This window comes from Misgurnus anguillicaudatus, chromosome 12 (assembly GCF_027580225.2).
Source record: "Misgurnus anguillicaudatus chromosome 12, ASM2758022v2, whole genome shotgun sequence".
Classification (NCBI taxonomy): domain Eukaryota; kingdom Metazoa; phylum Chordata; class Actinopteri; order Cypriniformes; family Cobitidae; genus Misgurnus; species Misgurnus anguillicaudatus.
The window spans coordinates 6,114,908-6,142,152 of NC_073348.2; the positions used below are offsets into that span (position 1 = coordinate 6,114,908).

At 37.8% G+C, this 27,245-nt stretch overlaps 2 protein-coding genes across 10 annotated transcripts; both read left to right on the top strand.

Annotated features, from left to right (window-relative positions):
* Positions 1 to 203: 203 nt before the first annotated feature.
* LOC141349253 (uncharacterized) lies at positions 204 to 15,205 on the top strand. 9 transcript variants are annotated; one of them, XM_073873804.1, is made up of 11 exons: positions 204 to 828; positions 1,520 to 1,630; positions 2,788 to 2,929; positions 4,512 to 4,704; positions 5,291 to 5,362; positions 9,889 to 9,960; positions 11,681 to 11,752; positions 12,943 to 13,011; positions 13,133 to 13,235; positions 13,389 to 13,438; positions 13,559 to 15,205. In XM_073873804.1, the coding sequence occupies exons 2-11, from the start codon at positions 1,525 to 1,527 to the stop codon at positions 15,203 to 15,205; spliced, it is 2,526 nt and encodes an 841-aa protein (XP_073729905.1). In that variant the 5' UTR covers positions 204 to 828; positions 1,520 to 1,524. The 9 variants fall into 9 exon arrangements, with proteins under 9 accessions (XP_073729905.1, XP_073729904.1, XP_073729902.1 ...); XM_073873803.1 differs by having other exon boundaries at positions 204 to 673; XM_073873801.1 differs by lacking the exon at positions 204 to 828 and having other exon boundaries at positions 1,126 to 1,630.
* LOC141368961 (uncharacterized) lies at positions 15,202 to 26,376 on the top strand. The gene is made up of 6 exons (XM_073873811.1): positions 15,202 to 15,622; positions 16,995 to 17,075; positions 18,938 to 19,000; positions 19,094 to 19,135; positions 19,219 to 19,260; positions 24,911 to 26,376. The coding sequence occupies exons 1-6, from the start codon at positions 15,418 to 15,420 to the stop codon at positions 25,132 to 25,134; spliced, it is 657 nt and encodes a 218-aa protein (XP_073729912.1). The 5' UTR covers positions 15,202 to 15,417; the 3' UTR covers positions 25,135 to 26,376.
* The last annotated feature ends 869 nt before the right edge of the window (positions 26,377 to 27,245 follow it).

A 27,245-nucleotide genomic window follows, 5' to 3' on the forward strand; every position in this document is an offset into this window, starting at 1 on the left:
TGGGGACATTTTGATGTCCCCATGAGGAAACAAGCTTATAAATCAAACAGAATAATGTTTCTTGAAAATGTGAAGTAGTAGAAGGGTTTCTGTGATGGTTGGGGTTAGGGACTGGGGTAGGTAAGGGGAATAGAATATACAGTTTGTATGGTATAAAATGCATTACGTCTATGGAATGTCCCCAAAAAACATGAAAACCAGAATGTGTGTGTGTGTGTGTGTGCGTTGGTGCGGCCGGATTATAGGGACATTTTACCTGAATACATACCGACTCTGTGAGGACATACCGTAACAATAAGGACAGGGCTGATGTCCTCATAAGTCTAGCAGCGTAGAGTGGCGTAGAAGGGTCTCACAAACCACCTCCCGCTTTTTCTCAAAATGTCCTAATATGTACGTTACACCTGATTTCCAGTGTATGCCAGTGTATCCTCAGAGTGTATAATCTCCCTCTATTGAAAATTCGGTGGTACTGCAGCGCCATACACGTTTCAGCCTTCAATGGACGCGTTTGATTGGTTGAAGGCTTTCCTGCTCAGCGATTGGCTGCACCTGATGTCGGTCAAACTCGAGGCGCTTCTGATTGTCTGCAGGTGTGACGCAGTGAATTTTTAATTAGCTAAACTCCAGCAAAGTTTATCGCTGTCGATTGTGTCACCTGTGCAAGTTTAAGGTAAGTTTAATATATGATTTTTGAAGTTCAGTTTATATTTAGTCGTACATTTTGTAACTTTAATGTTTGTGTGCATGTAGTAAGTTACATTAATAAGGCATGAGATTGTTAATAAGGAGAATGAGATCGCATTCATTTGCTATATTATCATCATGGTGGGTAGTAAAATAGTTAAATTAAATGGATTATTATTTTTCAGTTTTTATATTATACAGAAATATGTGAAAATGTAAACAGAAGCGAATGAAATTAAATCGTCAGGTCGCGTATGGCGTGGTCACGGTTTCAGTCATGCACATGGCAGCTCTTAAAAACATAATACTGTAAACAACCGCTTGAAATATACCCTGTAGTGATTCTAGTGTTGTTTTAAAAGTAATACTGTACAATAAATTGCAGCTTGCTGTGTTTCGCCATCGTAAATTGGCTTTAGGACATAAACGTTATTGACCAGGTGACGCGTCATTCCAGCTGTTATGGTTTTATGATTCAGAAATATTTTATGTAACTGTAATCTTAAATCAATATTTGTATTGTTTTGTCATAAAACACCAACGTGACACTGCTTTACTTGTTTCTTCTGTTGATGGTTTAGGCCATATAACGTTATATTGTTTTATATTGTTGTGTTAATTATTTACACTTTTCATACATATAAACATGCCATTTACATTTTACCATTTGCTTAATCTGACGTGGCAGACGTTCACCTTACAAAAATATTCAAACGTTATGCCATAGAGCCTATTGTTTATTTAGAAATGCATCTGACAAAATTGTACTAATGTAGTATAATGCAAGTAATATTTATTAGGACCATATACTCCATGTGTTCTTTGTTTCTAGTCAACATGTTGAGAAAGAGGAGAATTAAACCTGAACAGGATGCCAAAGAGCATGTGTTGTCAGGCAAAGACAAAGCCTTCATTGAGAAACGATACATCAACGCATTTAAAGGTATGTTGTGCATCACACACAATGTTTCTCCATTTATAATTTTAAGCACAGGTTAATTAGGCAATTTAAAAAAAATATTATGTCAAGTACAGTTTATAGTTTACAAAGACAATGACTGTTCGACAATCTAAAACTAAGATCAGACATGGCTACGCTCAGCACGTCCCTGTGTATATGCTTAAACGCATTGATATTTAAGATCCCATTCGCATTACTATGGTTACAAATTTACATTAACATTACCCCAGCTAATATATGACAAATGAGAGCTGTTCTGTTCTCTTACATCTTTGACAGTGTACTCTACCCGAAGATGCGTGCATTATGTGAGCAGGCTGGTTAGGTTTGGTTTAAAGGTTTTTGGGCACTTTTGAGCAGGTCTTAGCTGGTCATGCTGTGTGACTTTGGCTAAGCTGGTGGCTGGTCTTTTAGCTTGGTAAATCTAAAAGCATGACCATCTTAGAAAGTTCTTAAACTCCTCTAAAACCAACCTGCTACTCATGCTTAACCAGATAAAACATGGCTGGGAGACCAGATAAAACCAGCCAACCAGGGCTGCGTTTCCCAAAAGCATCATTGCTAACCTGTTAGCAACTTAGTTGGTTTGCAATGGGAAATTGCATTGCAACCAACAACGTTGCTGCTAACTATGCTTTTGGGAAACGCACCCCAGCTTAGGCTAGCTAGTCTTTAGCTCGTCTTTTCAGTAGGGGTGCAGACCCATACCATCAAACACAATCTGCACAGTAATTGAGCGAAACTTTTCCATTTGCATAAAAAATAATAATTTCTGATTAATTTAATTTTAACAGTTCTAAATTAAAACAAAACAAATAACCTTTCATGAAATGTGTTGTGGTTGTAAGTGAATGTAAACAGTCTGCAAAAGCTGAAAGTGAACCGTAACTCAGGTTATTGCCTTTCAAAAGAAAGAGTAGACTTTGAGTAGCTGGAACGAGTTTGAATCGCTTAGGTGTAGGCCCAGCTGGTGCAACCTCTTGTATATTGTTGTAGTAAATCCTCTGTACAATTTTTTTTGCTACTTCACCTTAAATTACATCTCACATTTTTTACAGTATTTATGTCTTTCAAAGTATAAAGCCATGAGTGTGTTAATGCATAACAAAATTGTTAATGTGTTTATTTTGGTCTTATAGGACGAGGTGTGTTTGCACTTGAACACATTAAACCATCCACATTTGTTGTGGAATATCGTGGAGTACTGTCTCAAAGTAAATATGTTGATGACATTCAAGGCAACTACTTGTTCGATTTCACATGGAATGGAGCACATTATTGGTAAGTTAGCTTTTTTATCAGATTCAAAGCAAAGAATTTACAGTAATAACATTTATTTTATTATTACAACAAAGTTCAGCTTTTCCTCCAAATACCAAATCACCTTGCCATTTTGTGATCTAGAAGGACAGAAGCTTTGCCAGGGATTTGATATTAGGATCATAAGGTGATCATGACGGTGATTACTAACGGGCCGTTCACATTTCATGTTTCTTGCGTGCACAAGTTATTTTACATGTAGACGCGCGGCGTGCCTGCTCAAATAGGAAGCGACCTGTGATGTTTTCTTTATTCCAGACATGTCGGCCTTGCAGTATTATCGGCTTTTTGCAATATTTACATTTTTCAGAATGACGTGTCTGCATCCAACCAACTTAACCTTTTACGTATAAACATTGTTTAATGTAAGTGTATTATTCCATGTATACTCAGCTGATCAAAACTGTACAGCGATATCCAGAGCTGTATGATCTGTCAAGCGGCTATTATTGTGATCACTGAGGCTGTTTCTCAATATGCGTTCTTCAGCGATCTTGCGCCCTCGTGTTCTCGCTCTACGCCATCATTAGCCGTCGAAGTTCAATTCCAATTCTCAAGAATGCAAGTACAGAGGACGCATGAAAATACCCGGATGTGTTCTTGATATCGAGGATGCATCGAGTGCAGACTTGCGCGCCCCAGAAGTCATTGCGGCAAAACAATGGCTGAGGAAGGTAGTGCTGCGCACAGCGCACAAGAGTGAACGTTTGTTTGTAAACATTTGGGGGTGGTTTCCTGGACAGGGATTAGTTTAAGCCAGGAATAGGCCTTAGTTTAATTATGAAAAATAATTATGAAATATAACTAGTTTTAACAAACATGCCTTACTAAAAACATTACGTGTGTGCATTTTGAGGCAAAACAAAGGGCACTGATGTATTTTAAGATATGTCAGTGCAAGTTGTTTTCAGTTTGGACAGCTCTTACATTTATTTTAGTCTAGGACTAGTCTAATCCCTGTCCGGGAAACTGCCCCTTGAAGTATTTCCTGACAGGGTATCTGAAATATATACGTATTTGCCTTTACAAAATGTAATCATAAAAAAATAATGTATATAATAATGCAGATAATAGTATGTTTGGCACTTTATGAATGTTGCAATGTTGAATCTGGGGAGGTCAGGTGACCAACAGGAAGATCGCACACTTCTCAATTCTCAAATGCAAGTCCGTTCTTTGCGTTCTTGGAATTGAGAAACAGCCTCTATCTATGGAGAGTGCTGATCATGGTTGCTTGGCAACAGCAGACGCTACAGAAGCGCAAGAGCCCGAGCACTTTGGATAAAGGGAAGACTGTGGCATGTTTGAGTTTTCCCTGTGGACTTGTGAAATGTGAATGGCCCCTAAGGGAGGTTATTATTTTTCAACCTTGAATGGACAATCCTAGCTTTACTTAGAAAACGTATTGTTATTAAGCAAAGATAACTGTCACCATCTCTATTTGACAATAGATGGTATAGACTAGACTTAGCCTAACTTGTCAGTCATAATCTTTTGTTTTATTAAATTCATAGTAATAGTTTTCTGCATTTTTTTTTTATAGCAAAGATGCTTCAAAAGAGGATGGATCGCTAGGACGACTGGTGAACGATGATCACAAAAATCCAAACTGCAAAGTCAAGACGGTTGTTGTTGAGGGAAAGCCACACCTGTGTCTATTTAGTCTAAGAGACATTTGTCCAGATGAAGAAATTACTTACAATTATGGGGATTCCTCTTGGCCCTGGCGTTCAGTAGTGAGTTTCTTTCTCTTGAACTAAAATGGCAAACATGTTGTGCAGTGTGTCCAGATTTTGGTTTATTTCTTTGTTTTTTATTGAAGAAAATATTATAAGGAATTAATAAATTCGTTTTTCCATATCTACTGTGTACACAGCATGGTAGAAGTGAAAGTGCTATAGATATTTAAACTGGTTGTTCATGTATATAGACTGTTTCATTGGACGCATATGCGTTGGGTTCCTGTCTGTGTTTGTTTATCGGTCTGACAACAAATACCTTGTGGCTAGATACACTTGAGCTATGGTTTGAACTAAGGCAATTTACTTATTTATTTAGCTTGTTATCAGAAATAATCTACTCTAGAGGTATTTTGTTGTGATTTAGTTATTGGAAGTTAAGTTTGGGCCACAAAAGCCTTAATGTTGTTGCTGAAGAAATTGTCTACATAAAGCATAATTTATCACCATGAATATAGCCTTTTAGAATCTGGCATGGCATTTAAAAGAAAAAAAAGAAAGAAATTGCCTATAAGAGGTATTATGGTGATCACTTGGCAAACATTGTTACTGAATGTTGTTCTTGTCTTTCTCATATTTATAGGAATTGTGTGATGAGATATCGGTGGCCGTGGATGAATCCATTGAGGGTACTTCCTCATCAGGAAAAGAGAAAGTAAGTGAGCATATTTTCTTTCTTGACACTGACTTGATATTAGTTGTTGTAGCTTGGGGAATCATGACAGGCTGTTTTACCAGGATCCCAAACTTTTGTGTAAATTAAGAAAATGGTGGCAAGATGAAGAGCTATCTAGGCACATCATCTCTATGTAAAGATGACGGGTAACTTGTCACACCTAATCTAGATAATACCATCTATGATGTCTACTGATTTTCATATGTTGTGTGTTTGGGGGGGATGGGCACGACACCGACCTGAAATATAAGGACAGTGTTCCTCTATGAGGACGGTCACACACCCTATGATGTCCATTGATTTTCATATGTTGTGTGTGTTTGGGGGGGATGGGCACGACACCGACCTGAAATATAAGGACAGTGTTCCTCTATGAGGACGGTCACACACCCTATGATGTCCATTGATTTTCATATGTTGTGTGTGTTTGGGGGGGATGGGCACGACACCGACCTGAAATATAAGGACAGTGTTCCTCTATGAGGACGGTCACACACCCTATGATGTCCATTGATTTTCATATGTTGTGTGTGTTTGGGGGGGATGGGCACGACACCGACCTGAAATATAAGGACAGTGTTCCTCTATAGCTAAGTTTCCATCCACTTGTCAATCGAATTATCTGAAGTTCGGTTAAAAAACTTACGCGAATAAAGCTGGTGAAAGTGTGTTTCCATCCAACGGCTTTAAAGCGAATAAAAACCTGTGCGTAATGACGTCACATGCTGGTTTGCGATCAAATTGGTATATCGAATTGATTTGAGACATTTGAAGGTGTTTCCATTCATTTTCGCACTGAATCGCACAATATTCAAGCAAACATTTGCGAACAAAGTTTTGCTAGACAAATTTGCTGCATTTCACAAGTTATAAGTGCTTATGTGCCAGCTGAGCTGATAGCGACATATCAAGCTATAATAATAAGAAAATTACGTGAACATCAAATTGCTATGATGATGCAGATGCATGTAAATGCCCAACGACAACGGAGGCATTAACGTGAAATGATAGTCCGGATCAATTCTTAACGTAAATGAGAACGAAAAAATATCTAGTTGTCAATAAGCCAATAAAGCTACGAGGGTTCTTTGGCCGAGGATCCATCTCATCAAGGTCGAATTTGCTTTTATTTTCCCTCCGGCACCGTTGCGAGATAACTCTCTTTTTTGAAACGCGTATCGCTGTTTGAGCGCCTCATTTACTCCGGAGGACGTCCCACGTCTTTTCATAACCATTGTTGGACATTTCCTTCGCGAGTTCCTGATAAATTATGGCATTTCTTAGATTTTTGCTATCTAAAATAGAGCTGTAATCGAACCCGAAAATATATTTAGATTGACAGCTTTTTAAAAGCCCGAACCCGTTTACAGCCATACATTATTTAAATTTGCGCACGCAAACAGCTTTTATCAAGAATGAGTAATTTACACAGGTTTTTAACATTATTTATTAATGACTAACTGGGCTACATGTCACTTGGAAGTTGAAACAAAGAAAAAAAATAAGTCATCTGTAACATCGTAACATCTCGTTCTAAATAGGCATATGCAATACATTATAGGCCAACATGCCAATAAAAACAATTATTTCTTAACAAATTAAATTAAGATAATACATTCTGAATAAGATGGTTATTTGGGAATAACGAAATTAGGATAAAGGTTCTGTGGTATTTGCTTCGGCACTTTCTTTACATTAATGCCAACATTAGTCTATATCCTCTGTCTAAATTATGTATTTAAGACAGTAATATTTAGTTATAAATTAAAAAACCTTTACTCACCAAGATTAGGCATTTTTGTTGAGGAAATTATTAAATCCACTGTAAATGGCTTCAGCGTGGTCCTGCGCTTACTGATAGGGCATTCAGCAGGATTGAACTTGACCGCTCATTAACCGTGCAAAGGCGGAGCACGAGCCCGTGTAAAATGTTAGAAATGAAGCCCGAATCCAACCGAACCCATCGGGTTCGGGCAAAGATCTTCAGCTCTATAGCCGTTATTTTCTCTGCTAAATTAAATTTAAAATGAATCTCGTCTCGTCGTTTGTCCACTTACATCTGACTTTGTTGACACACGCCATTTGTGCCACCAGAGCGGAAATGACCTAAAACTTTTTCTTCTTGTTTTGTGTGTGGTTTGCAACCATAAAAGGACCTAAACCTTAATCGCAAATCATTATTTATTCGGCAAATAACGTTTCCATCAGCGTTTATCGCATAAGCCATATATCGATCAAGATAAAATCCGATGAGATCGAATGTATTTCATGAAATTCAATCGAATTTTACTGTTTCCATAACGCATTTTTCATTCGATATCACTTAATTCGGATAAAAACATGTGGATGGAAACATGGCTTATGAGGACGGTCACACACCCTATGATGTCCATTGATTTTCATATGTTGTGTGTGTTTGGGGGGGATGGGCACGACACCGACCTGAAATATAAGGACAGTGTTCCTCTATGAGGACGGTCACACACCCTATGATGTCCATTGATTTTCATATGTTGTGTGTGTTTGGGGGGGGGGATGGGCACGACACCGACCTGAAATATAAGGACAGTGTTCCTCTATGAGGACGGTCACACACCCTATGATGTCCATTGATTTTCATATGTTGTGTGTGTTTGGGGGGGGGGGGGGGGTGGGCACGACACCGACCTGAAATATAAGGACAGTGTTCCTCTATGAGGATGGTCACACACCCTATGATGTCCATTGATTTTCATATGTTGTGTGTGTTTGGGGGGGGGTGGGCACGACACCGACCTGAAATATAAGGACAGTGTTCCTCTATGAGGACGGTCACACACCCTATGATGTCCATTGATTTTCATATGTTGTGTGTGTTTGGGGGGGGGATGGGCACGACACCGACCTGAAATATAAGGACAGTGTTCCTCTATGAGGACGGTCACACACCCTATGATGTCCATTGATTTTCATATGTTGTGTGTGTTTGGGGGGGATGGGCACGACACCAACCTGAAATATAAGGACAGTGCTATGAGGACGGTCACACACCCTATGATGTCCATTGATTTTCATTGAAATATCAGTGTTCCTCTATGTCACACACCCTATGATGTCCATTGATTTTCATATGTTGTGTGTGTTTGGGGGGGATGGGCACGACACCAACCTGAAATATAAGGACAGTTTTTCTCTATGAGGACGGTCACACACCCTATGATGTCCATTGATGTTCAGTGTTCCTCTATGAGGACGGTCACACACCCTATGATGTCCATTGATTTTCATATGTTGTGTGTGTTTGGGGGGGGGGTGGGCACGACACCGACCTGAAATATAAGGACAGTGTTCCTCTATGAGGACGGTCACACACCCTATGATGTCCATTGATTTTCATATGTTGTGTGTGTTTGGGGGGATGGGCACGACACCAACCTGAAATATAAGGACAGTTTTTCTCTATGAGGACAGTCACATTTTTACACATTTGATGAAATGTTGTTGGTTTGGTTGTGTGTCAGGTTTATAGATAAGATGTAGAGTAATTATGCACATTTCTGCCCAATAATGTTTTAGATTTGACACTAGCTGTAGTAAATATCTGTCTGTTAAAGAGAAGTATAGGGGTGAGCGGGGCACAAACTAAAGTGGGGTTAATTGTAGCACGCCCTTTTACATATTTCTAAAGGCACAAGCAATCTTACCAATTCAAACCTTATATTATTTTAATTCACTGTCTTGTTACCTAAAACATAACACCATTTTGAAACACGTTAGCAACTCCTAGTAACTAGCTGAGATTGAAAACATTTTTACACAACAGGGTTAGTTGTCACAGCGTTACAACTAAGCCTCCAATATACAATGATAATGACATAAAAACAATTAATTAACTTTAAATGTTCATTTGTTGCAGAGATGTGTGTGTTGCTTGTGTGAAAAAAATAATAAATTTACCATAAATGTTTTTGGTGTGATAGAGCCAAAGTCAAAAAGTGTTAGGTTGTGACCCACTCTCCCCTACTGTTAGTTGTTCCAATTTGTCCTGTCTTCAGCTTTTGATGAGGGGTTTGCACTTGGGAAGATTTCCCTCTGTAATATCTTAAGTTTAAAGGGACACTCCAGCCATTTGCATTAAGCTTTGTATGGTTAGAACCCCAGTCATGTTTTTGAATGGTCGTGCATAATTCCCTCAGTTTCCCCTGAGACGGGAGAAATACAGATTTCAGTGTTGCATTTTCCTCTTTCAATGATGTAAAATGACGATTTTTACATCATTGACAGAGGGAAATGCAACACGGAATGTCCCTTTAAGTAATGTGCATGGGGGAAGCTTAAAGGATCAAACTAAAATAACTTGAATTAACTGTAATTTGATACATTTGATGCTTTCAAAGTGTTTTGACAACAGCATACACTTGCTTTGTCCATTTTCAGATTTTGGTTGTTCTTGTAGGGAATTATTATGGTGATCACTTGGCAAACATTGTTACTGAATGTTGTTCTTGTCTTTCTCATATTTATAGGAATTGTGTGATGAGATCCCAAAGGCCATGGATGAATCCATTGAGGGTCCTTCCTCATCAGGAAAAGAGAAAGTAAGTGAGATATAGAGGAAGTAGAATTTAAGAATGATGAGATTCACTTTATGTAGTTTCCTTTAACAACACCAGCACTTTTTGTGCGTCATTGCACATGGGCAGAGAGTCCTAGTTTTCTTTTTTTTAATATGATCAAGTGTTTACATGCCATTTCAAATGAATCATAAAAGGTATGAACCACCCCTCTCAAACCGATTTTAATCAGTCTGGGTTTTTTTCTTCTGTTTGAAACATTTACATGGAGCATTTTCAATCGGATTGAATGTTTAAACTAACTACATTTGGACTACAATGTTCCATGTAAATGCACCTAATGAAGTTCTCTTGCATTTTTCTGTCAATAGGTGCGTTTACATGGAGCATTTTCAATCGAATTCAACATTTAAACTGATTACAATTGTCCATGTAAACACCTATATTGAATAAAAATGCCCAAACCGATTATAAATGTAATCCGTTTAAAAGGGTTGGTTTATACCTTTTGTAATCCACTCAAAATGACATGTAAACACTTGATCTGATTGATAACTGAAACTGCTTGATAAATATAATCACCGCGGCACAAAGCTTCATGTGCTCGTTAGTGTTGGTTGATATGCTCCATTGTGAGATCGTCCGATCTTCAGTCTGTGTGATTGCTATTAGGTAGTATAGTATTAGGGGCAGGGCAGTAGTGTACTTATTTATTTATTTGTTCATTTTTTACTAATTTATGACAAGTCACTTGATTGGTGTACAAAAATGAAGCTGACTTAAGGGCAACACTGTCATGACTGCAACCTTCTTAAAACTGATTCCAAAAGATTCCTGGCAAAGATCACATTTATAAAAACGTTTTTGCCGTGGAAAAGTGCTCCATGCCATGTCAGGGTCTGAGCAGATGCACGCACTTTTGTTTGATTTCTGCAGGTTTTTGGAAATATAAGCCATTCTTGCTGCTTTAATAAAGGATTTTAACATTGACAGGCGCTCTTTTATATGTCAATGACATTAATTGGGCACCATTTAAAGATGGAGATCTGAAACTGCTGAGCTGTGCACAAGTTCAAGATCATTTGTGATTTAAAGATTTTACATCTGAAAGGGAGGGGTATGCGTGTTTTCTGTGCGTATGCTTGTTCTATAAATCACACATACACATTTTTGAGAAATATTATTATGATTATTATTATTATTATTATTATTAATAATACTTTTATTTTATTTATAATACTATATTTTTTTTATAAAGCACTTTTCATAAAAGAACCTCAAAGTGCTACAGAGACCATATTAAACTAGGACAAGTTAAAAGCGCCTGTCTGTACAAAACAGTTTTAAGCTCTTTTTTTAAAATGTTCACGGACTGGGGTTTTCGCAAATGTTCAGGGAGAGAGTTCCAGATGGGAGGGGCGGCCGAGCGTGATCGGGAAATGATTGCAACATTTTATAAATGAGGCCACAGATCTTCTGTGCTGTAGCTTGTGCTGTATGAAGCCGAGACAAATCACTTTGTTACTATTGTGTCCATTGTCCAACAGAACTAAATCAATTTTCTATTCATCCAAGTGCAAAATGACAGTGGGGGGTTTGGCAGGTAATATAATTGGTGAATTATCGAATTCTGACCAGTGACAACAGATATTTAGATTTTGGTTGTTCTTGTAGGGAATTATTATGGTGATCACTTGGCAAACATTGTTACTGAATGTTTTTCTTGTCTTTCTCATATTTATAGGAATTGTGTGATGAGATATCGGTGGCCGTGGATGAATCCATTGAAGGTCCTTCCTCATCAGGAAAAGAGAAAGTAAGTGAGCATTTTTTCTGAAATATAAGGACAGTGTTCCTCTATGAGGACGGTCACACACCCTATGATGTCCATTGATTTTCATATGTTGTGTGTGTTTGGGGGGGATGGGCACGACACCGACCTGAAATATAAGGACAGTGTTCCTCTATGAGGACGGTCACACACCCTATGATGTCCATTGATTTTCATATGTTGTGTGTGTTTGGGGGCACGACACCAACCGGAAATATAAGGACAGTGTTCCTCTATGAGGACGGTCACACACCCTATGATGTCCATTGATTTTCATATGTTGTGTGTGTTTGGGGGGGATGGGCACGACACCGACCTGAAATATAAGGACAGTTTTTCTCTATGAGGACGGTCACACACCCTATAGGGGATCGCACACCGGTCACGCCGCACAGCACCGCGCCGTTCTAAAAAAATCTAACACATTGTTTTCTATGAGTATACGCACCCCGGCGCTGCCAGGTGGCGCCTGTCCGCGCCGCCCAGCTTTGCCTCAGGACGTTGTTCAAATCCCTGTCGCGCCACTCACATAGTTTAACATTACATAACATCATATGTGTCCCCAATCATTAACAAGTAACATTGGCTGCTAACGTATATTTTGCATTTTGAAGTAGACGCTATCTGACGAAGCTCGCGCTATTTAATGTGCACTTCCGGTTTACAATACCTCCGAGTTCTCCTAGGCGCTGAGCTGTGCGGCCGGTGTGCGATCCCCTTTAGATGTCCATTGATTTTCATATGTTGTGTGTGTTTGGGGGGATGGGCACGACACTGACCTGAAATATAAGGACAGTTTTTCTCTCTGAGGACAGTCACATTTTTACACATTTGATGAAATGTTGTTGGTTTGGTTGTGTGTCAGGTTTATAGATAAGATGTAGAGTAATTATGCACATTTCTGCCCAATAATGTTTTAGATTTGACACTAGCTGTAGTAAATATCTGTCTGTTAAAGAGAAGAATACAGTTAGTTGTTTAAATTTGTCCTGTCTTCAGCTTTTGGTGAGGGGTTTGCACTTGGAAATATTTTCCTCTATAATATCTGAATTTTAAGTAATATACATTTGGGGAAGCTTAAAGGATCAAACTAAGTTAGTTTGAAACTGTAATTTGATAAATGTGATGCTTTGAAAGTGTTTTAAGACAACTTACAATTGCTTTGTCCATTTCAGATGCCCTGTAACAACAAACAAATGTCAGTGGCCAAGGAAGAAGTTTCAGCTTTTAATGAAAATGAAATGGTAAGTTGCACTTTATAACGTAACAGGGCATGTCACATTTGGGAATAGAAGTTGTGATTTGTCTATCAATATGAAGTTGATTTAAAAATACATTACTTTTTTCTTCTTTTTATCCTTATAGTGCCATCATGAAGTTCATTGTGCAGTAATATCCAGTTTGGATTCTTGTGTAAATTGCAGTGGACCCGTGTCTAGTCGAAAATGGCTTGGCTTAACATGCAAATGTAAGTATTTGTCACTCAAATATATGGTTGTACATGGGCTCATTTATATTTATGTATCATTGTTATTGACCCTTTTGATCTAATGAAGTAGCAGTGATCTGACAAAAACTAAAAGAAGCACATGTTTATATATTTCTACTTTCATTTTTTCAGTGTGTTCAAGAACATGGCACAAAACCTGCTTCATGAAGAATGAGAAATTGGTATATATCTCACATTTTAAACATTTTAAATTTCCGTTATATCAAACCTGTGCTTGAGTAAAGTTTATCTTATGCATTTTGAGATCATAATGAAAAACTTATTATTGTCTCTTTTTTTAGATGGATGTTACATTTTCCAGTTCTGAAGAAAGCAGTTCTGATGAAGAGTATACTCCCCAAGCCGATAAAAGCATTGATGAATCCTCTGATGAATTCTTCCCAGATTCAAGACAAAACAGCGACAGCTGTGATAGTCTAATTATCAATACAAGGAATCCACCATATTGTAAGACCACTCAACTTGTTTCAGAGTCTAAGAAGGCAAAGAGTGTGTCTCAACCCACTCACTGTTCATCCACTGAGCAAGATATGGTCAGTGACATATCCAGCTCTGCTCAAGATCTCATATGTAATGATCAAGACAAAACCACAAGCAATACAGAGATGCTTCAGAGTTTTAAGAAAACACCAACAGAGTCTTGTGATAAACAGTCAAACCTCAAAGACACTTTTTCCACCCACGAAAATTACTGTTATGTGTGCAAGAAACCTCAGTCTAAAATTGCCCGTCACTTTAAAAAGCATGAAGACAGTGAAACGGAAATTGCGGCTGCATTTCTGCTTCCTAAACACTCCAAGGACAGAAAAAGGTTACTTAAGAAGCTCCGAAACAGAGGCAACTATGAACATAATCAAGAGGTTATGGAGAATAAGAGTGGACCACTGAAGGTTAGAAGACGACCAGTAAGATCCGAGATCGAATTGAGTACCAAAACATACGTGCACTGCATATACTGTAAAGGCCTGTTTGTACGCAAGGAGTTGTGGCGCCATACACGGAGATGTTCTTCAAAGATTTGTTCCGAATCTGAAGCAACTGGTAAGGCCAAAGTTCTAGTTTTGGCTGATATTGCAGAGTCAACATTCTCTCAAGCAATCTCTCCTGAAGTGTGGAAAATCTTGGGAAATATGAAGAATGATGACATTTCATCTGTTGTTCGAAATGATTTTCTCATACTGCAGTTGAGTCAGAGTCTTTACAACAAACACGGAAGTGATCCAACGAAATTTGAATACATCAGACAGAAGGTACGGGAAGTGGGCAGACTCTTGCTAAGCATGAGAAAAAAATTCTCCATACTTAGCTTTGAAGATGCTTTGAAGCCGAACAATTTTTACAAAGTCATTGAGGCCGTGAAAGATGTTGCTGGTTATGAAGAAAAGAGCCACTCATATAAGACACCAAGTCTTGCACTAAAGTTAGGACATTCACTTAACAAAATTGCTGACATCATTCTCTGCAGGGCCATTGCAGGAGAGGATGATGCTCTGACAAAAGCAGCAGAGCGATTCAAAAGACTCTGCTCAAGTGAATGGGCAGAACATGTCTCCCATGCTGCTCTTGCTACTTTAAGCAAATCAAAGTTTAACAAACCATCTACCATACCATTCACACATGATGTGCAGCTTCTCCACCAGTGCCTAGAGAAGAAATCAGCTGAGGCTTTTGAAAACCTGAAAAACCACGAGTCTTCACAGGCATACGCAGAACTCGCCAAAGTGACACTGGCACAAGTAATCATCTTTAACCGACGTCGTGCAGGAGAAGTTTCAAAAATGACACTTGAGTGTTTTATGAAAAGAGACCAAACTGAGCTCCATGAGGACATAGCTCTTGGTCTATCTCCGTTTGAGCAAAAAATGTCCAAGCATTTCAGCAGAGTAGAAATAATGGGCAAAAAAGGAGAAAAGTTGCTGTTCTGCTAAGCCCTGATCTTGTTGGAGCAATACAACTTCTTGTGGACAAGAGAGATTCATGTGAAGTAGATGGGGACAACCCCTTCCTATTTGCAAGACCAAAGTGTTCAGCCACCAGTTTCTTCAGGGGACAAGACTGCATCAGGCTTTTTGCAAATCAGTGTGGTGCCCAGAACCCTGAATATCTCAGATCTACACAACTCCGTAAGCAGGTTGCAACAATGTCCCAGATTCTTAATCTAAAGGATAATGAGCTGGATCAGCTTGCCAATTTTTTGGGCCATGACATTCGGGTCCATAGAGACTTTTATCGGTTGCCAGATGCAACTATAGAAATTGCAAAAATCTCAAAGCTGCTACTGGCAATGGAGATAGGAACCCTTGGAAGTTTCCAAGGAAAGTCTCTTAGTGAAATTGAGATTGAAGGTATGTGCATAATTTTATATATTAGAATAATCTTACAAAGTACCTAACAGGAATATCATTAATTGAGCAATAGCATACATGCAGTCAGGCTTGGGTGAAGAATATAAAACTACTTGAACAAAAGTGATTGCATCATTGATTAGGTTTACATGTAAACCAATAATGCGATTATTTCCAATAATCAGACTAAGGACTTAATGGCAGTAAAATGATTACATGACTAGAGCTAACCTAGCCCAATGCAGATGCAACTCGAATATACTGTCTGCTGTTAGGGTTTTACTTGCGTTAAACGCCAATGCATTAGATTGCATCTAATACGTAAAATAATAAGCAGGACCAAATGCTTATGGGGAAAAGAGATTTAATGTTCTTATGTAGCATAGTTCTTCAGTAGTGATGTTGTCATGTCAACCTTCTACATTCTTTACCCGACAGAACTTTATATATGATAACAAAAGGCCTACAAACAAAAAAACCTGTTAGGACCTCCTACAGGAGATTGGTCTATCAAGCAGTCTACCCTGAGGAATGGTGTTTCTTTGTTATTCACACTGACACACACTTTCTATAGGCCATACAACTACAGGTACATGTGGTGATTACATCAGGGCACAGTTGCAACGTAACACATCAGAGATTGATTACGCATATAAAAAAAAATATTTAAAAATCCTTCAGACGTATTTCATTATTCTGTGCTGTGATGAAGACAGAAATATTATGACAGTGCCTATAAAGGTTTAATTCACTGCTGTGGTGTTATTTGAGCTGTTTTTGGATGAAATCAGACTGACAGCGAGTTGTGTTGACAGAGTTCAGGGAAAACTTTCTAATGTCAAGTTTAAAATGAATTTGTGCTTAAGGTGCGTGACAAAAACCCACATGCATTTCAGTTAGTGCTGTATAGATGTCTTTAAAGAATTTGCATGGACACGTACTGTGATTAAAAACTGCGTATGACACCTGTTTTAATACGATTATACTTGATACAGTTATGAGCTTAATCACATTATTTTTATTAGTATTGTGATTAGAAGTATTGTTTACATGAGGTAGAGTATACTTGCAATATTGCCAAAATCCCATTATAATCGCATAACGAGGGTGCATGTAAACGTAGTCATTTTAAAACAAGAGAAAACAAAAACCATGTATAAATAATAAATATGTAAATTCCAAACATGTTTCAAAATAAGAGTTGTAAATTTTTTATTGGTGCTTAAAAATATTGCTTTTTGTTAGACTGATATTATTGGGTAATTTTAATTACTTTCTTAGCATGTTAGTCAGCAATGAAATAAACTAATTTGAATCAGAACTTGTATGTAAAGCGTGTGTGTGTGTGTTTATCATGTGTGCTTTTTTGTAGATGAAATTGATCCTGAATTAGATGAGGAAGAAGTAAGTGATGAAGAAGACGAAGAATCGGATTCTCTCCATGGAGTAAATGGTATGTAATGAATTTTAATCATGTGTGGATCAGTAATGTAGTGTATTCACTACATGGCAAACTTCAGTCTTCATGCAGGCTTGCAAGTGTTCTCTTTCTAGTCTATATGGTTTATAAAAAATTGCAAATTAGCCTTAATAGAAATGTGTCTGATTAACAATGTAAGGAGTCCACATACCTTCAGTTTTGTTAGTTTTTAAACGTATAGAGGTACCTAATGAATATGAATCATTTTTGTCTTATTTTTTTACAAATGCATGTTTCCCTTTTTTCAAACACATTTATGCCTGTTAAAGTGTATTCTATAAGCATCTTTTATGTCACTGTTAATTTTATTGCTGCCATATTTGCATTCAGTAACACAGCATAAATTTAAAGCTTCTTCAGTGCAGTGCAGTGCAGAGTGAGATATGAAAGGGTTATGGTCAGAGGGGATTGGCCAAATTGCCAATAGTGAGGTGAAGTAATCACATTGCTTATTAGTTTAATCATTTAGGGGTCCACGTGTTCCTGCTTGCATATAGGGCTTATTCGCAAGCACCGGAAGTCGCTAACCGCGGCCATCTTGTTGACATGACATCTGTCCTGCCCCTAGCCGCACGTAGATTTGAGTTGAGGGGAGCAGTAGCCTAATGGCTTCATCTCGTCTGTATTAAGAGAAGATGAGCTTGATTATTGTGGAACCATATCAAATAGACCCAATAGCCTTAAGTAAAGATCCGTCCTTATTGCCAGCCGTAACTTATCCGGATATTTATAACTATATCGTTCATACAGTATCCGCATTCATCATACAAGCACTGAAGGGCCGTTCACATTATAACGATAACTATATCATCATCCACATCACCAAACAATACGTTTATGCTAATTTGCGTTTATGCTAATATTGCTTGTAATAAAAACTTTTGCAGATGTCATCAACACGCTGCGTTTCGCGTAACTCTAAACAGTGTAATCTCTTACCTTTTGGCATAACAGTTAGTTAATGTAATAGATTATAAAGCATTACGTAGTCAATTTTCACAGCAACTGGAGGTAATCTTGTGTTATAGACCTCAGCAATGAGCTTCACTGTCATTTTAAGTGCTTGTGCACTTGAAGTTCAAACAGATTTTAATGCTATCAATGGTTTATCCTTCATCAGGTGGGAAAAATCGCTCAGAAAGTGATCCCAATGATGTCGTTTATTGGATCTGTATCGTTATAGTTTTCGTGTGAGCTCCGCTATTCTCTTTAATATAAAACGATTTTCAAAAATATATTTTTTATAGTTATTGTTATAATTTTAACGGCCCTTAAATCCCTACATAGTATCAATCAATTCCAGACCTATTATTATGTTCATATAGTTATTAATACTAATTTAATAACTGTCTCAATTTATGGCAGCTTATTTGAAAGAGCAGTTTCAGCCACTGCTTACAGCTAACCATATGTGATCAAATTATGGGGACAGACTTTGCTGTGAGGCATATATCCCTAACGTTACCTGTGGTAAAATGATGGGGACAGACTTTGCTGTTGGGAGTCTCTCCTTCGCTGGTTCAACTCCTCTGTCTCCTTCCTTTCATGTTTTCTGACAGTCGGTATCGCATAAAAACTAATTGCGGGGTTCTTTTTGCTGTTGTTAGAACATCCGTGTATTACACCACACACCATCGTGCGGTTTAAAAAAAAATACACCGATAATACCATGCATAATACCCACGCTGCCTCGCTTGTCAATTGACAGACTGACAGTTCTATGTCAACAATATGGCCGCCGCGAACATTGATGACGTAGAACGAATAACCCCTATACAGAAACAAAGTATTTGGGTTGTCCAGTTTAACAATGCATTTTGTGTTTTTAAATTTAGGAAACAAAAAAAGGGTGGACCATGTAAAGTCGACCCAGGATGAGGAGACCGAAAGTTCCAACGGTATTTTTTATGGATTATATTTATATTCAGTTGAAGATGGTTTGCAACTCATTTTGCAATAAAAGATTAATAGATTTTTTCTTTTTGCCATAGGAAAACAAAAAATGCCCCCCAATGAACCAGTCAGCTCCACAGGTATGTGTATGTTTATTGTTGTTTTTCAATTTTCCAATTTTATGTAATGTGTGATACAGTTTATAACATGTTTTTTTCTATAGGAAAACGAAAAATGCCCCCAAATGACCCTGTCAGCTCCACAGGTATGTGTATGTTTATTGTTTTTACTTGGTAACAACCCAATGTTAGGGTCTTGTTGTGATCTCTGAAAAATTTTTCAATTTAAAAATGTCCTTTATAAACTTTCATTTTAAGGTTGTGATCATGTGGACTTGGCGGAGGTGTTTTTGTGTTCTGTTCTTTTTGCACTCTGCTGAGTCCTGCAGGTTATTTGCAAATTAGGGTAATGTAAAAATGGTGGACGTAGATGTGCTCTGAGGATCTTCCCAGGTTTCAGCTTGGTGGTAGATGCAATGTGGTGAAGGTGTCAAACATCAGTGGTCTTGCTTATTCTCTGGAACACCTGCAATGACACACAAGAGAAAAGGGAAACGTATCTTGCCAAAGAAAGCAGATTATTCACAAACAACTTCTACCTGCAATTAAAACTGTCCCTATTTATTGTTGGCAGGACACTACAGTGTTTACCAGTGGAGGTATGTTTACCTCTTCATCCTCAGATGACATGCTAGAGCCTAAAAACTCTAGTCCCGCAATATATGGACTCTGATAAACACTACTCCCATCTATTCCTCATTTCTAGGCAGACTAATTAACTCACAATGGCACACATTAAACTTGCTCTTCAGGATCCTGTACTGCCAGGCTAGTCGTTCAGAGTCATTCAGGACTTGGTTGTCATTCAGATGAGCTTAAAGCATGTCTTTTGTTCCGGGTAAGGACATGGGCCTGCCTCTGACATTTTTTAAATGGACATCATCCCTCTGTTTTGCTGAATCTTTCATCAACCATATTTGTTTTCTGGAGGTTCAATTAGGAACTTGCTTAATGTCTGAAATCAAGTGTCTTTCATGTTTGAGATTCCTTAATGCCACTTGTGCACCCCTCTCCTTCACGGCTTGATTAACAGCATCATCTGCTAGGGCATCACCTTCTGCTTCCATTCTTGAGTTTTCTCTGTGTGCTTCTCTTTCAAAAACTCCATCTGGTCTTGGATGAAATGCCACTAGCTGGTGCTGTAGAGAGGGGGTCTTTAGTTTTCCTGAAGCCCAACAGCTTTTAGTAGAGTTGGTTTTTGTTCTACCGTCAGCTGCTGAAACATCCACCTCTGTCCTCACCAACATTTTGGTTTCTTAATCTCAGGCTGCAATCTCGAATCCAGTGTCCTTCCTTGTTGCAATAACTGCATCTTCCACTTTGGATGTTCGCACTTGAGTGTTTGTAATGTTGCACTCTCTTGTTGCTCTTCACAGATTTTGTTTGTAAGGCTCTCAGCTGGACATCTTGTGTTCTTTCAATCTTTGTTGACCATTCAACCACCTGATTAAAAGCAACCCCAATGCTGTCCCAGTCATCATAACAAATTTTTTAGAGATCTCTGCTTTCAGTCCATTTACAAATGCAGGTTTTAAAGGCATACCAGTGTCCTTGTTAAAATCTTCACTATCAGTCAAACCAGCATGTTCCAGCCTAGTTTGTTTGAAGTGATCTTCAAACTCTGTGACACTTTCTCCTGTCTTATCCATGCAAGATGTATTTTTAACCGCAGTTAATCTCTGCAGGTTTTAATTCAAATAAGAGAATCTTTACAGCTTCCCATCCAGCTTCAATGTTTTCTTGAGACTCACCAACTTTTGTGTCATTTTGATTTTTTGACTCTTTCACTTAGCTTGTTTTGGTCACTGGTCCTAAAATTGACATTGAGAATGACTGCTCCATCTAATGGGTAGATTTTTTTGCAGTCGCTGAAGAACATGCCAAGTCTTCCGTGGATGCTTGTATACATTTGGTAGTTCCCTTGACCATTTGTCAATCTGCTCAGGTGTTGCTGGTTGGTATATTCTATGTGGAACACATTTCTTCACCATTTTTGTCACAGTGAGAGTTCGTCTCTCTCCATTCTCCTCATACTCCTCCTCATTGTCAACTTCAACTTCAGTCCTTCTGTTTTTGACATCACAGAAGTGAGCCTGACTGTAGATCTGCTCTTTGGAACATAGAGAGACTGAATCACATAAGCCCTTTCACACAGACATTCCAGAAAATACATGGAAAATGCACCCGGGATTTTTCCGGGGTCAATTGATTTTTTTTGTTCATTCACACAGCCAATGATTGCCGGAATCTGCAAGGTCCTGGAAAGACACGTGACCTGTTTAAAGTCCACGATGCATCTGAAGTTTGCATATTATTTATTATTTCTCTCTCCAGAAACCACTTGCGTGCATTTTTGTTTAGGATAATATTGTAAGGAGTGCATGACCCGCCGTTCTATCCTGGTGAATGATCTTCATGAGCTTCAGAGTGGATATTTAACCAGAATCTCTGCTTTTAAATTTGCAGACATTTCTCATAGTGATTGTTAATGTGCATTTAAAACCCCTGTTTTAAGGAGTGGAACGATATATCTTGTTGCTATGACACGCATAAATTTTTGTTTATTATTTCCTCATATGAGCACGTGACGCAATATTCTTATGCTCGCTGCTGAATGATCTCCGCTTCAGCGCGGTAAGTGACGAGCCAACTTACCTGATATCTGTTTCAGTCCAGTTTGCTGACATTTCTTGTCGTGCATGTTTATTTGCATGTAAATCCCTCGTTTTATAGAGTTGAACCATAACTTCATGTTGCTATGACAAGAGCGTCCTCCCTTAGGCATTTCTGCATCTCATTTATCGTTCCCTGATAACTGCTTCAGTATAGTTTGCAACATTTCTCGTCGTGAATGTTGATCTGTATGTAAATATCTTGTTTTAAAGAGCTGAACCATAACTTTATTGTTGTGATGACACGCGCATCCTCACTACAACATGCCCATTCCGGCATTGTTTTTAGCTTTGTGTTCACACAGTGGGTTTTCCGTGTATCTTACTAGGTCCTCTTTCCGGGAACGATCCCAGAGGATTTACGGGAAGATTTTGCGTTCACACAGAAGCTTGTCTGTCAATTTTTAAGGGTATTTTCTGGGACCAAAGGTCTGTGTGAATGGGGTTCTATTCACACCTATCTAAACGACCACTTTCACAGTGATCATGTGGTAGCTCTCTCAGCAGAGCCATTCATTGTTGATTTTCAGTAACTTGTTGTTCAGTCACTTGCTTGTTGCTGCTGCTAGTTTCTTTAGTTAATGTCCTCGTTATGAAACAGTCTTTTGATTCAATTTGTTTGGAAATCAAATTCAGCAACTTCTCATAACAGGTTTAACAGTTGCTCTTTATCTCTCTTTTCATTTTGCAGTTGTTCAGCTAATGTTCGAACCTTAGCCTTCTCAGCTTCAATCTGACATTGTAGTTTGTCCATCTCACACCTCTGCAGGCGCTGTTGAATTTAAGCAAAATCACAGACCATCCATCTTTCCTGGTGTTTGTCCTTAAGCATTGTGTCTTTCCATAAGCCCTTTTGATGTCCGGCAAAGCCCATTGTTCACTCTGTGAGTGCTTGATACTGTATTTTCTACAGATGTCATTATGGCATGTCCTTATCTCCAGTCTTTTGTCCAAATATGCATTCAGATTTTCCATCATCTGAACAATAATTACATTTGGAGGTTCTGTTCCATGGCGTTCTGTAGTGGGTCTCAGGTTCGTTCCACAACCATTGTTTTTCATAGACTCAGCCATGGCCAGTACAGGAGCAGTGCCCTCAGAGAGGTGTGAATTCAGACTGACCAGTTGCTACATACAGACAAACCCACTCAAACATACATTTCTAAAATGTACTCTTAATAACAATAATTAGTTTGTGCTAACTTATTGTTTAGTTCTTAATACTACAATGAAGAAAGCAATAGAACCATAATAAAATGCATCTACTGTTTGCACACCAATAAACATTAGCCTTCACAGTTTAAACTGTTAAGGTCTTTCTAAATCCTACTTCAGAATGCTCAGTTACTGTTTTCTATTTGTCACTCACAACTTTCCATATATTTTTCAATGGAAGGCAAATTGACTTGAAGTTTCATCAATTTGATTATAGACCATCTTTAGCACCCAGTCAAAAGTCTTAAAATCTTGCAGCAATATCAGTCCCAAACTATTTCTGTGACTTCTACAGTTTCTGGATTAATGGACCAAATTATTCTTGTAACAATTTCTACAGACATTTAAAGAAAGCACAAAGCTTCTACTACTACAATCTCTAGATGAACAGACTAAATTGTTTATCAGTTTTTACAAACTCCAGAAAAGGGACCAAGCCTTAAATGATTAACAATGCTACACTATGAACATTGGTCTGCTTAATTTTTTTAAGTTGTTCTTTAGGAGAGCTGATAAGTTTCACTCACCAAATTAAGACTTTTAAGACAAAGTCTTTAAAGAAGTTTCTTCCACAACACAGTCCACCAACATAGTCTGTTTGTCTTCAGTAATCTTCAGAAACTAGGATCTTGGAAATTCTTCTGTTCTCCTATTGTTGCAGTGATGAGTGTTCTTCTTATCCGTCTCTCCTGGCTGGCTTTGCCAAATTGTTAGATTTTCTTGAATTTGGCTGCTCAGTCTATCAGGGCTCGCCAATGCATTAGAATGCATCTAATATGTAAAATAATAAGTAGGACCAAGTGCTTATGGGGAAAAGAGATTTAATGAAAGTTCTTATGTAGCATTCTTCAGGAGTGATGTTGTGTCATCCTTCTACATTCTTAACCCAAAGTTCTGTCTGTGGGACATACCACATCAGACATTGATTACACATGAAAGAAATATACACACAATCCTTAACCAAGTAATACATACATACAAAGAAACCAAAACAAATAAGTTTAGAAATTAAGTTAATAATGTGTAATAATGTGAAATGACACAGGGAAAAATATTGACCACATGAACAAAGAGAGGTGCAAAAAAACAAATTATTGTCTTTATACTTCTGTATTATGGCCGATATGTTTGGCCAATTTTCTGTTTGTACATAATTAGGGCTGCATAACGATTAATCATGATTAATCGTTTGCAGAATACAAGTTTTTGTTTACATTATATATGTGTGTGTGTACTGTGTATAATAATTATATAATATAAATAAACACAACCATGTATAATTTTAAGGAAAATATATTTATGGAATAAATATTTATAAATAATATATATAATTATAAAAATGTATGTACACATGTAAATACCTCTTAAATATATACATGCGTTTGTATTTATTTATACATAATTATTATACACAGTACACACACACATATGATGTAAACAAAAACTTTTATTCTGCAAACGATTAATTGCGATTAATCGTTATGCAGTCCTATAAATAATAATCAAAATGTCCTCATCATTAGCAGATATTTTAAATTAAAATAATAAAATCCTTCTTTTGATAGACCTGATAAAGTTAACATGGTAAATGTATTTTTTTAGTTTAGACTGTTATTTAGGACAAATCTTTCTAAACAATCTCAAAGCACATTTACATTCTCATTTCTGAGGTGCTGTGAGCGCCATGCTTCAGACACGCCATCCGCTAAGCGTTAACGCTTGCGCCCTGTGTGAATTTACAGTTAAGGTCTAGTGTTTGTAGGTCCCCCAAAAATACATTAGTTGCAGTGACACGCATCACAAAAATAAAATCTCATGACCTCTCAACTGTATGAGAGTGAAGCAATCATCAAAAATGTCCTACATTATGACAATTCAATCTATATGTGTCTTTGTTTGTTTTTTGCAGAGGCCAAATCAAGGAGAATAGTGAAAAGGCCATGGACCACCAATGAAGTGAATGCCGTTATGAAACATTTTAAAGTCCAAATTTCAAAGGGACATCTCGCAACAAAGGCAGAGTGTGAGCAGTGCAAGACTGCAGAGGACCCGGTGCTAAGAGAAAGAACTGTACAAAACATCAGGGATTTCGTGAGGAACCAAGGTTTGATGTTGAAAAAAAATTGTTCTTAGACAGATCATGGTCACCTTCTTTTAAGGTTTGTGGCTTTTGTTACTGTAAGTTTACAAGTTAAATGACTGGCTGACTATTGTTCTCTTGTTAAAACTTTAAAATCTCTCATTTCCTTAGTTAAACCCAGATCGTCCTTACAATACTAGATCGTCATGTACATACACACATTTAGCTAGCACCTGATTGGGAGAACGATTTGGGTTTAGCTGGATATCATTCACATACACGCACCTCAGAAACTCTTAATAAATGTCCATGTTAACCAAAATTGTCCTCACAATCAGGTATTAGTTAGGTGCATGTGTTTGTGTATGTGATTGATGTCCAGGTAAACCCAAGTTGTCCTCACAATTAAGTGTTAGTGAGGTGTATGTGTATGCGAATGATGTCCAGTTAAACACACATTGTCCTCACAATTAAGTGTTAGTTAGGCGCGTGTGATTGTGTATGTGATTTGATGTCCAGATAAACCCAAATTGTGCTCACAATTAAGTGTTAATGAGGTGTGTGTGTATGCGAATGATGTCCAGGTAGATCAAAATTGTCCTCACAATCAAGTGTTAGTTGTGCGTGTATGTGTATGCGAAATGATGTCCAGGTAAACACACATTGTCCTCACAATCAAGTGTTAGTTGTGCGTGTATGTGTATGCGAATGATGTCCAGGTAAACACACATTGTCCTCACAATCAAGTGTTAGTTGTGCGTGTATGTGTATGCGAATGATGTCCAGGTAAACACACATTGTCCTCACAATCAAGTGTTAGTTGTGCGTGTATATGTATGCGAATGATGTCCAGGTAAATCCAAATTGTCCTCACAATCAAGTGTTAGTTGTGCGTGTATGTGTATGCGAATGATGTCCAGGTAAACACACATTGTCCTCACAATCAAGTGTTAGTTGTGCGTGTATGTGTATGCGGATGATGTCCAGGTAAACACACATTGTCCTCACAATCAAGTGTTAGTTGTGCGTGTATATGTATGCGAATGATGTCCAGGTAAATCCAAATTGTCCTCACAATTTAAGTGTTACTGAAGTGTGTGTGTATGTGAATGATGTCCCATTGAACCCAGGTTTATTCCCATAGTGAAGGGTTAGTTATATGTGAGAGTACAACACTACAAACCTTGGTTACTCTTGAAATACCATATACATGTTGATGTATAAAAAATGTTTCGACAGACTGGTGTTAAGATATTGTTAACCCAAAAGTTAATAAAAGGAATTGAAAAGTTTGAGTGTCTGACTCGGGAATGTGTGTTATGTTCTTCATTTTATTTTATTTGCTCATGTAAAAACAATATTTTTCAAATTCTATTTCTGTAGATAAATCTACATTTACATTAATTAATTTAGCAGAAGCGACTTACACATGAGGAAATCTAGATTCTCCTCATGTTTTATTTGAGCAATGTCCAGTTAAACCCAAAAGTTCAACAGTACCCTTTTAGATAGCTAGTTTTGAACAATACAACTCTTTTGTATTTTGATATTTTTACAGGGAAACCATTAAATGTTAAATTTTTGCTTTTAAGTTTAACTATATTTAAAAAATCTTTCCTCATCTCCCCTAAAAGAAATTTGCTCAACTCATTTTACACTTCAAACTTATCTTCTTTAATGTCTTACATGATAAAGCCAAGTCTATATGCTGATATTGAAACAATATTAAGTAATGCTGTACTCTTTTGGTTAAAGTTAAACAAGTTTGATTCTCATGGATAATGATTTGTGTGCTAGTAAGTGATATCCGTATAAACTATAAGAGAGTCCTCATAAGTCACAATTGAATCAGGTAACGCCCATTCCCGCCCCGTCCTCATATTGTTGTAGAATGTCAAGTCTTAATATTTTCAGACTGTTTTTCTAGAATTAAATTCTGAGTAGCCAGATTAACCCCCCTTGCCATATGGAGCAGTTTGATATATTTTATTAATCTCTATGACAAAGGGAAATGTGAGTCCCCATAACTCAGTATAGAACTTGTTTGGAAAAAAAGTCCTGATAAACCCCCCGTACCAGTATGTGTATGTGTGTGTGTGTGTTAGGCGGGGGGGTTAGAATTAGGAGTAGGTTTGTTGTCCACAGCGTCCTCTCTAAGGGCCTC

Coding starts and splice junctions, on each gene's coding strand:
- LOC141349253 (XM_073873801.1), top strand. CDS start 1,468: ATGCAAGTAATATTTATTAGGACCATATACTCCATGTGTTCTTTGTTT. Junction 1,631..2,787: donor ATACATCAACGCATTTAAAG/GTATGTTGTGCA, acceptor TTGGTCTTATAG/GACGAGGTGTGTTTGCACTT. Junction 9,961..11,680: donor CCTCATCAGGAAAAGAGAAA/GTAAGTGAGATA, acceptor TCATATTTATAG/GAATTGTGTGATGAGATATC.
- LOC141368961 (XM_073873811.1), top strand. CDS start 15,418: ATGTCCCAGATTCTTAATCTAAAGGATAATGAGCTGGATCAGCTTGCC. Junction 15,623..16,994: donor TAGTGAAATTGAGATTGAAG/GTATGTGCATAA, acceptor GCTTTTTTGTAG/ATGAAATTGATCCTGAATTA. Junction 19,261..24,910: donor TGACCCTGTCAGCTCCACAG/GTATGTGTATGT, acceptor TGTTTTTTGCAG/AGGCCAAATCAAGGAGAATA.